This window comes from Stylophora pistillata, chromosome 8 (genome assembly GCF_964205215.1).
Source record: "Stylophora pistillata chromosome 8, jaStyPist1.2, whole genome shotgun sequence".
In the NCBI taxonomy this organism is placed as follows: Eukaryota; Metazoa; Cnidaria; class Anthozoa; order Scleractinia; family Pocilloporidae; genus Stylophora; species Stylophora pistillata.
The window spans coordinates 9,716,486-9,726,432 of NC_142526.1; the positions used below are offsets into that span (position 1 = coordinate 9,716,486).

The 9,947-nt window shown below is 38.0% G+C and overlaps 2 protein-coding genes, 1 long non-coding RNA gene and 1 pseudogene across 3 annotated transcripts; all 4 read right to left on the reverse strand.

Annotated features, from left to right (window-relative positions):
* Positions 1-559: 559 nt before the first annotated feature.
* Positions 560-2,654, reverse strand: LOC148724880 (uncharacterized). Its single transcript, XR_015991030.1, has 2 exons — positions 2,485-2,654; positions 560-1,784 (listed from the first exon to the last, which is right to left on the reverse strand). It is a non-coding gene; the product is annotated as an uncharacterized LOC148724880 (long non-coding RNA).
* A 512-nt stretch (positions 2,655-3,166) lies between these two features.
* On the reverse strand, positions 3,167-4,559 carry LOC148724881 (uncharacterized). The gene is made up of 2 exons (XM_088731398.1): positions 4,506-4,559; positions 3,167-4,243 (listed from the first exon to the last, which is right to left on the reverse strand). Exons 1-2 carry the CDS (start codon positions 4,557-4,559, stop codon positions 3,521-3,523), a joined length of 777 nt encoding a protein of 258 aa, XP_088587524.1. The 3' UTR covers positions 3,167-3,520.
* On the reverse strand, positions 4,150-5,970 carry LOC148724882 (uncharacterized; annotated as a pseudogene).
* Positions 5,971-6,054: 84 nt separating this feature from the next.
* LOC148724883 (uncharacterized) lies at positions 6,055-7,625 on the reverse strand. The gene is made up of 2 exons (XM_088731249.1): positions 7,100-7,625; positions 6,055-6,641 (listed from the first exon to the last, which is right to left on the reverse strand). The coding sequence occupies exons 1-2, from the start codon at positions 7,574-7,576 to the stop codon at positions 6,360-6,362; spliced, it is 759 nt and encodes a 252-aa protein (XP_088587375.1). The 5' UTR covers positions 7,577-7,625; the 3' UTR covers positions 6,055-6,359.
* Between the last annotated feature and the right edge of the window lie 2,322 nt (positions 7,626-9,947).

A 9,947-nucleotide genomic window follows, 5' to 3' on the forward strand; every position in this document is an offset into this window, starting at 1 on the left:
CAAATCCTCTTTGAGCAAGACAGAGGTTCAAGAGGACAACCTACTCACGTCTTCAGTATAGTGTCACAATGCAGCGTGTATGAACTCCTTGTGCTGGACTAGACGAAGTTCACCTCGAGATGAATATGATTGAGTGGTGATGATCCAGGAGCAGTTGATATAGAATAGCATCGATACACCATAATTATTCGTTCGATGGCAGTAGGCTTTCCATTGAGAAACTATTAACCCTGTACCGCACGCTTTGGCATATAATTTTCAACTTCTGAAGCATAAAACCTCACTTGACGACGAAACAAAATAAGCAGAAACGGTGGTAGATTGGTCTCACGAAACTACAATAGTTTTGGTATTATTCAAAATGGAGGCTGTGTTTATTATCCTTCAAATATTTTTGCAACGAGCGGAGCAAAATGATTATGAAAAGTTAGCAATTACTGTGTGGGATCTTCACCTTCCGGTGTTGTTTGCTTCGACTCAAAATGTAAAAAGAAATCTGTCCGTTACTTCTCTAACAACAGATTATCAATTGATTAATCATTTCATTCGAGCCTATATGTTCATTTCGATTTCTCTTTATTGTCTTTAACAAATATATATACTGAAACTAGGCTAACATGAATAATTATCATTTATTTCCTTCATCATTGAACCTGAAGCTGACCATCAATAAAAGCCATACAATTCTAATAGTATTAATAATACTACGTTATTATCAATTTGAGATAACCCGCTATTTCCCTTTCTTGTATATCCACCTAAAAAATAATTACTTAATTCAGCATGGTTTCATATAAGAGAACTTTTCTAACACTTACTGAACATACAATTGACCTCGTAGTACAAACATTCACATTTTTTGCGAAATTTAAGATTACCGACCTTCCTCCTCCATTTCCTGCTTAAGTTTTCGTAATTGTAAAAAAGTGTTTTATTTCCAAAAAAAAAATTAATTGTACACTATTCGGGTATCATCCCGGTCATTCAATATTGACCCTAGCATTGAATTAAGGAAGAGTTCCCAGACACTTCCCGCTCTGTAAAATAAGTCTGTGAATCCTACTTTCGAAGGCAAGCAAAGACGTAAAGTGAACCTCTTTCCAGCAGTTTATCTAACTGCTGGGGAATTATTCAAACTACAGACCATCTTCTGCCGTATGATAGACAAGTATTTACAAATATTAAGAATTCTCTATAGTTGAGTCAAATCCACCAACTGCAAAATATGGTACCGTTTTTTTTTTTTCAATTAAGTTCTGTAAAATCAGAATGATAAATATTCTTAAAGCACAAAAATGTAATATGTGTCTCGTTAGAAGGGCAAGTTTTGCGATTCAGTCAAACGAAAGTAAAATGAAAGGTTACCCAAACGACTAACGACATCAATGGAAATAGAAGGCAACAAAGGCCTGTGACACTCTGTGCTCAATTTAGGAACAATAGCAGTGATTAAAATATTATAATATTTCTAAGGATATACAATTTTCTAAATAATTCACCTTGAAAAACAGCACCAATAACTTCATCAACCTTAAAAAAAAATGTATTCTCTGACGATAGTTATAATGGTTACTAATCCACATTACAAAAATATCGCCTTCTGGCACCATAAGTTTTAACTTTCATATTTTAATTCCACGTTGAAAGTTTTTTTTTTTTTTTTTCACATCTTGAACATGGTAGTTCACGTATCCAAATTAAATTTCAATTGTTAACATCATCGTCGGTTTCCTCGCCTTCATCGGCAGGTTTCTTGTCAAATGAGATTTCCCTGGGCTCATTTTCTGGGTAGAAAGAAATTGAAATAGCTAGAATGTCTACAAAGTCAGTAGAAACGTAAGTTTCCATAAATTCGTAAAACCCCTGACAGGCTTCTGGGCAGGAAGGCACAAGGACTACTGCTTTTACGCCCGGATTACTTGTTAATCCATAGCGTTAACATTAATACATCGCAATGAAACCTCTGAAATTCTGCCTAGCAAAAATTTTTAATTGGCCCAGAATTTGTAACAGGTTTCCTTATATCACATGTTCTCCATTACACTTCGGCGGGGGGGAAGAATGCTCTGTAAGCAACAAGAGAGCCTTTTAAATAAAATAAAGCATTCAAGCCAGCTTATGTCTAAAGCAGAATATTCGAGTTAGAACTCAAGGCCTTGGAGTAGGCAGCTGTCAACAAAATAATATCAGTGATCATTTCGTATAGACACCATCCTTTTCCAGGAACAATTTGATAGCACACATGAAGTATAAAATGCCTTTATCCGCTGATTAGGTGCTTGCACGCAAAACTGAATTGAAAATGGGGAGTAGATCCATCATTCGTGACGAGTTAACAAATAAATCTAAAAACCATCCATAAGTGCCCCCTCTATAGAGTGTCCTCCTTCCAGTGAGTACCCCTACTTTTAGCCGATATTTTAATTAAGGGCCTGAACGCTAATTCGAGCAAAAACAGGATGATAAGAAGTTAAATTTACTTACTCGGAATGAGGCCCTCGGAAATAGCTTGGAAATGCGATTTACTTGAACCGTCATCTCCCGTAATCAGAAGTGGTTCTCCCATCTTCACATGAGCGACATCAACAACATCGTCGGTGTCTTCCCTGTCAATCAGTTGCAAAGCACCGGGAGATGGATAAAGCATACAATGTTCTCTGAGGGTCTGAATGGGGGGGTCAAAATGTCGGTTGTCGGTTAAAATTTCATTAGTTTGTCGGTTGTCGGTTAAGATTTTTGACCTTTGTCGGTTGTCGGTAAATCTCAGTTAATAATTAAAAATACACGTTAATTATTCACATTTATTATGCAATTTTCCCAGATTTAAGACTTTAAACTCTAGACGAAGTGTAATACTTGTAATAATTCATTATTTGTTTTCACTTAAACCTCGTTAACGCTGTTTTTTAATTTAGCAACGTGCTCATCTACCCCACTTTTGTTTGCAAATCTAGTATACCGATAAAATTCACCAAAGCTTTTATTATAGATGTGAATTTGTTTCCTGTCGACTACGGGGCATCGAAGTAAATCAAGAGAGGTAAATTCTACAAAGAATGAAACACCCACTCTAGCCCCTGGGATACCTAATTTTAATTTGTAAGCTACGGAAGTCTTTTTTCCGAGACGTCCACAAAAACTCACTACACTTATTATTCAACGGCTCTCGCGGCTTTTCTGCGAGGTTTCTTTTTTTTCTCTTTTTTTTTTTTGCCAAAAATTTGGTTGTCATACGTATCAATCTGCACCGTTAAAAGGATTTTTTAACTGTTAGTACCTCTTAGATGTCGAGACGCACAAATGCACGAACAGCCCTGCCGGATCGGGTAACACACGCTCTGTTGACAACCTCTGGATGTTCTTCAAAATCTGATTCCCCGTCATCCGAATCTGTCTCATACTCATCGATTTGTACTTCTCTGTGATCCTCAAGCACCTCAGTAACATCCCCTTCGTCCACAAATTGTATGCTGACAAAGCGTTGTGCATTTGCTGACGATACAGTGTTTTCTTCAGGATATCAAAGCCTCTCTTCAGACTCGTCGGTGTGGTGAACGGCGTAGACAGCTGGCGGCAAGGCCCCAGCCTTATCTTTTATGGTCTCACTCCTAACCGTCCGTTGGCGTACTGGTCTGTAACTCTCTAGCCACTCTTTGATCTGTCCTTCTATCCCTGGTGTTATGTTCTCACTTGGCAAAGGTGTTATCGTAGCTATAGCAGAAAGGGGCATGGCGGATTGAGGTACCGGATAGTAGGATTTGTCATGCGTGTAGTACTTTGCTGCCCATCTAGATGTGCGCTTCAGAGATTCCTTGCAAATTGTTCCAAAATCCTGGGCATATGTAAGTACCGTAAATTTCTCGTGTTTAAGGTGCGAAACAGCGTGCAAATTTTCCACTACTGTTGTGAACAACGTTTCGAGCGGCAGATCATCTACAAATTGGGGGTTAATGTCCATCACGTTCTTGTATAGCCTTTCTATGCCTTTTTTAAGCAAAGACACAGATACTTGCGTCTTCTGTGATACAGTTCCCTGTGGACCATTGGTTGCAGACGTCTCGCTCAACTGGTAGCGTTCTTTCACCTTACTCACAGTGTCTTTTACATAGCTGTCAATCAATATCACTTTGGAGGGTGTTGAGAAAAAAAAAACTGAAAAAAAAAATAAAAACTTGACAGCGAGCGTTGATAACTTGAATGCCGGGCTCTTATTTTCGCACAATGAAAATACCAACGCTGAAAGCTAGCCAGCTTTGGTATCAACCAAAGCTGGCTAAAAATTACAAAATCTTCCCCTATGTGTGTTGTGAAGAATCGTAAAAGACGTGAAAGAAAAAATGGATTAACTTATTTGTAAGTATTGAAAGTAATTGTGCAATTGCAAGACTGACAGTTTGGCATAATTGGTTAAACAGAGTTTGTTTTTCTTGAATCCGCAAAATTTACATGCACTTCGCTATCGGCCATGGAATCAGCATCTAACTTTTTAAGATCTTCTTCCCTACCTGTGAAGATTGAGAATTTACAAATTTTTTGTTGTTTTCTATGTTTTCAGCCATGATTTGGGCTTTAAAAATAGCTCCACGGTTTCTTTTACCAACGCTACAAGAAGAAGGCGCGAACATTGGTTGTCTTGGTTTATTTTTAAAAATACATTTTAGCCCGGCAAATTCTTTATTTTAGCACGCAAAATGCGCCACAATGCCCATCAAAGTGATAATAATACAGTTTTTAGCCGGAATTAAAAGAAACTATCTTTACATAGCGAACACACCAAGTGAGCGTTTTTCGTTGTATAAACAAGGCAGTGTTTATAAACAAGGAATACCGCAGAATTTCCAAAGTAGCGAAATTTATGACTTTTGAAAATCAGGTAAACGAACTACAAGGGCTAATTCAGCCCTACCATCCTGAAACTTTTGAAGGTCTCCTTGTTGCCTTTCGTTTCTCTCGATGTCACCTCCTTCAGTCATGATCCTTTTTGCCAGATTTTCATCTTCCTTTGCTTCTTCTCGTGATTACCGTTTCCTTCTCACTTTTGACTCGTCACCTTTCTTCTCAGTGTCGTTCATTGACTTCTGCTTGCTTTTATCAGATGTAGCCGGCGCCTTCAGCAACACTACTGGCTTTCCGGTCCAGTTTGTGACCTCTTGGATAATGTGTACTAAAATATTAAATACCGTGTGTTTTAAGTTTTCTCTTTAGTAGGCTTTTGAGAAACTTACAGTTCTTAACAGCAAATGCTCGTCAAGATGTATAAAACGTGCACATCGAGCGAAATCTCTCGTGCGTAACTTCCCTCGAGGAGAGAATTGAATATTATTTGAACGTCTGGTTTTCAGAAACGAATAAATTTAAGGGCGTGTATAAATAAACGGGGTCTTTAATATGTTAAGCTGCACTGTTGTTCATTCACCAATTAATCAGAAAGAAGCTTATAAACTGATTTACTCGCTACTTCATTGTAGAGATTTTTCTTCTCAGTTTTCGCATTCAAAGGGACAGTGAAAAAGAAAAAAAAAACATTCCGCTCCACAAAACAACAAACAAAAAACGGTGGAACCAGAGTTTAACCACGTTAATATTTGATCTTTATATTTAACTACAGAACTAAAGTGATTCATCAAACTCCGCTGCACGCGTTTCACACTTACCGTTCAGCTCACTGCTACTTTCATCCGATATTAAATTTGGAAGTTCAAGCTGCCATTGCCCATCCGTCACAATTGCAAAATTTTCGCATTTGCCCGCAGGCGATTTCGCTATGTGAAATAACTTTAACGAAAATCCGCCAATTCCATATTGATGTGCCTGCTCCTTTAATCCTAAAAACTCCGTAAGATGTTTTTTTAGTTCAGATACTATTCTATGAGCTTTTTTGTCTACTGGGACCCTGCTTCGATGACGTTCGATGGCGACTTCTTCACCTTTTCGAAAAAAACTCACGACGACTTTAGCAATCCCAGTCATGACCTAACCGCATGAACAAACAACGAGCAATAAAAAGACAACAGCAGGGCGTCTCGTTGGCTCGATTGTGATCCGCCAGTTCTTGAAATGAGACAGCAGGCCATCTTGTCAGCCCGATTACGAGCCGCTGTTCTAGAAATGAGCCCACGCTGCTCACCGAAAAGAAGGATCCCGTGGATTTAAAGAAATTTGAAGACAAGAAATTCTATAATTCGGCTAAATTTGGAATAAATGTGGTTACGTCGGGTGAAGAAGGATTTTCTGAGCAAGAAATCATCAAAATGCTGTTCTTTCTGAATAAAAACATCCCTATCACGTCTGATCATGTCGGTTGTCGGTTAGAATTTATTTGTCGCTAGTCGGTAATTTTTTCCCCGTTTCGTCGGTAGTCAGTAATTTTTTACGCCCTTTGTCGCTAGTCGGTTAACCCCATTCACACCCTCTTCTCTGCAATTAAGCTTGAAGTTCAAGAGTTCTCCAAGCTTGGCCACGAATGCAATTGATTCATTTTGGATCCCGCTACATTTAAGGCTGATAAGGCATAAGATCTCATCAGATGCATAGTCTTCGTGAATCCTTTCAGAGGAGATTTCTACGTAAGAAAAGGCATCTTCAGTGTCTCTGCAGGAACCAGCAGCACAGCGTAGGTCCAGAAGAATCTTGTTCACATTCTGCAAACAAATGCATTTTTAAGTGCCCTCGAAGTGGTTAATTCTATAACAAAACTTTTAAATGTGAACGTCTTAAGAATCCCGGCAGGATTTTTGCAAAAAAAAAAAACAAACAAACAAACAAACAAAACCTAATACTAACTAACAACAACAACGACAACATCAATAACAAAAACCAAAAATGCAACAAAAAAATCAGAAAGTACCCCAAAAATATCATTAAAAATTATCAGAATCCTTCAAGTCCCGTGGGCAAATCAGACTTTTGAGAACCTGATGCGCATTATTTAAAAAGAAATTGACTCCATGATCAATTCTGCCCTATATGAAATTATACGTATTTCTAAGTGCGAACAGTTCCAATGTTTCACAACCTCTTTCTTGGGATCTATAAGTTTCTAGACAGCGAGGTATTCCAAATCGAAGTAAAACCTAATTAGAGAAAGCCGCCTGCTCACCTGTCGCGGACGTTTCGTGTTCCCTTGAAAGACAAATTCATCTCCCACTTGAACGTACTTGACAATTGAACCAACTTGGACATTTTCTGCTTTCACCTCCTCATCCTCCCAGGTACCTATGAGATCTTTCGTCACCAGTTGATAAGGTTCACCCACACCGGATCCTTCTTCATTAATCTTCCTCCCATAAATAAGGCTAGTAGCACCACTAGGGTGAGTGTTTGATATTTCAACAACTACGCAGTGACCTTGTTTGGCATTGTCTGCAGCTGTTAATGTCAGTCTGTTCATATGTTTGCTGAGAGGTATAAAATCGTGATGCACTATGGAAGATTCACCAGGTGATTCTTCCATAATGCAAGGCTTAAACTGTTCACATCTCGGGCTAAGATGTAAACAGTTTAAGCCAAGCTCAACATCTGTCGTTGACTCTTTTCCACGTTTGCCTTCTTCAACGATGTCTCTCGGATTAGTCATCTCTGTTTGCGTCGTAAACTTCTTTCCAGGCCTTTTAGGCAAACTTCCGGTCTTCTTTCCTCTCAGCTATAAGAAGAGAAAAAAGTACATCGTGGATACAGGAAGCGAAGTGTAAAAGTATTTTATCGTTTTTTTAGCCATGGTTCTATTTATAGGACTCTGTGGCCTTTGCAGAAGGGAAAGGAGGTTCAAGTAGGGTAAGTTAAAAGGATAAGGGTGGGAAAGGTGAAAAACGCGAATGAGAAGGGGAAGGAAACTAAAGCATTAACCCTTAATTGGAGAGACGATTTTCCATTTTATCAAATGCGAGAAAAAAAGAAAAGTTCCAATGAGGAGCCGAACCTCAATTTTTAGTTTATTTTTCTATGTTCCACGTTAGCTACAAGACGAAAATCATCTTTCCCCTTTCACTTATGAGCTTAAAGTTCATCAAACCCTCTATAATTTATTTATTGTCACCCTTACAACATGTATTCGCTAAATGTTTTCTAGTTCAAAGTGTTTCTCTGTTTTTCAGTCAAGTATGAGCTGCCAGACTTTAATTGTGATACCGTCTCAGTTCAAGTTGACGCATGTACATCTATGATTGTTTTTGTTGCACAGCAAGTGTTTTGAACGTCATTAATATTTTTATCATTCAATCACTACACATCTTACACCAAGTGTAACCTGTAGATGAATTCAAAATGACTTCAAGTCAAGTAAATTCAAGTTAACTCACACCATCCCGCTCCTGATGCGGATTTTTGAAATTATTGAATGAAAACGTTTCCAAGAAAATAGCTTCCCAACTTCCAAACATACCTGTATATCTACATCTCTTTCAAGTGATAATTTAGTGTCCTAAAATAGGAATAAAATCGGTCAAATAATAAAATTATCATTCGATGCACTTAAGCTACACATTATCATTCTTAGTATGTAACCCTCTCAGCATCATTCCCAGGCTTAGCACAACGAGTAAACACTGACACCAAAAATATATCCATAAATGCAAAGAGGGAAATTACGCTTTCAGCTTGGTAAGGTAAATACTCTGGAACACAGCACGGGTAGGGATGCACCAATTAACATGCTGTACAAAAAGAAATGCTTTTAAATTTATAGAGTATTTTAAATTCAGCCAAGGGGCTGCAAGCAATGAAACATTCTTAATAACACATCTGCGATATAATGAAGAAGATTACGGAAGTTCAGGTAGTAATTTCATATAAATACTGCAGTGTGTACAAAATGCACATGACATGAAGTTCATTTCCTAAAATTTCCCTACGTTATTCCATTTGACGAACCTGTTTATGTTCAATATTGAGGATAAATATGGTTGATTAGAAAATGCGAAATTCCTACTACAAAATTAAATTTCTTCCGAGGAGCAACCAAGCATACCCTGGCATCAGCTACGAACTTTCTCCTAAAACTAAGCCGCTCCTCTTTTTTCAGCCCTTCTTACTCGCCCTGGAAAAATAATTAAAAACACTCATGAGCTCAACAGTTTCACTTAAGAAACTAAAGTTAATGCAGCTTCGCAATAGCAGATTCTGAAGAAAGAGTGGATTTGAAAAGCTACTACTTCAAGCAAGAAAGCAATGCCTCTCAAAATAACAACAGAATGCCGGAGACAGAGCAATATTTGAAGCTCAACCATTATCCTCTACGGCCTAAAATTAATCTAAATTCAAATCCGTAAATCTGCCCCGGCTTCAACCGACTATTTTTTTTATAGAGTTTGATACTTGGAAAATAATCTTAATTAGCCCCATAAATGAAACAACACAATGACCCTACTGATAAGGCTTTAACGTCTCCCTTTTAAAGGTAACTACGAATGATAATCTGAACACATGTACGAGAATGACATCTTCGTGAATTCAAGAATGCATTCATCTGAACAGCAACTATCTTAAAGAAAGAAAACACAATACGAAGATACGTGAGGATGCATTTCCTTTAGAGAAAAGTGCATGAATGCAGTCAAATGTCCCCATGAGCAAACTGCACTCAGCAGGTCTTCGTGGCAAGAGAATACCAGGAGTATTTTGTGCGCAGAATTTATGCCACTGGGCGAACAGGGCACCTTAAATGAAAAAAAATGACGATAACCCTAACAAAATACTGAGTTTTCCACATGTCTTTTCAAGAAAAGCAGCAACAATAGTTTTTACACACCATGCCAATAACGTCTTAAGATGTACAGCACCGAGTTTATAGGATATGCCACACAACTATGAACTGCTATAAAAGGTCTGATTTAGAACTTTGACTAAACTTTACATGAAAATACAATTACAATATAATTGAACTTAATACGTACCGATGGCATGATCGTGACCCAGCAAAATCCTTCGAGCTTCAAAAATTAAAAAAAAAA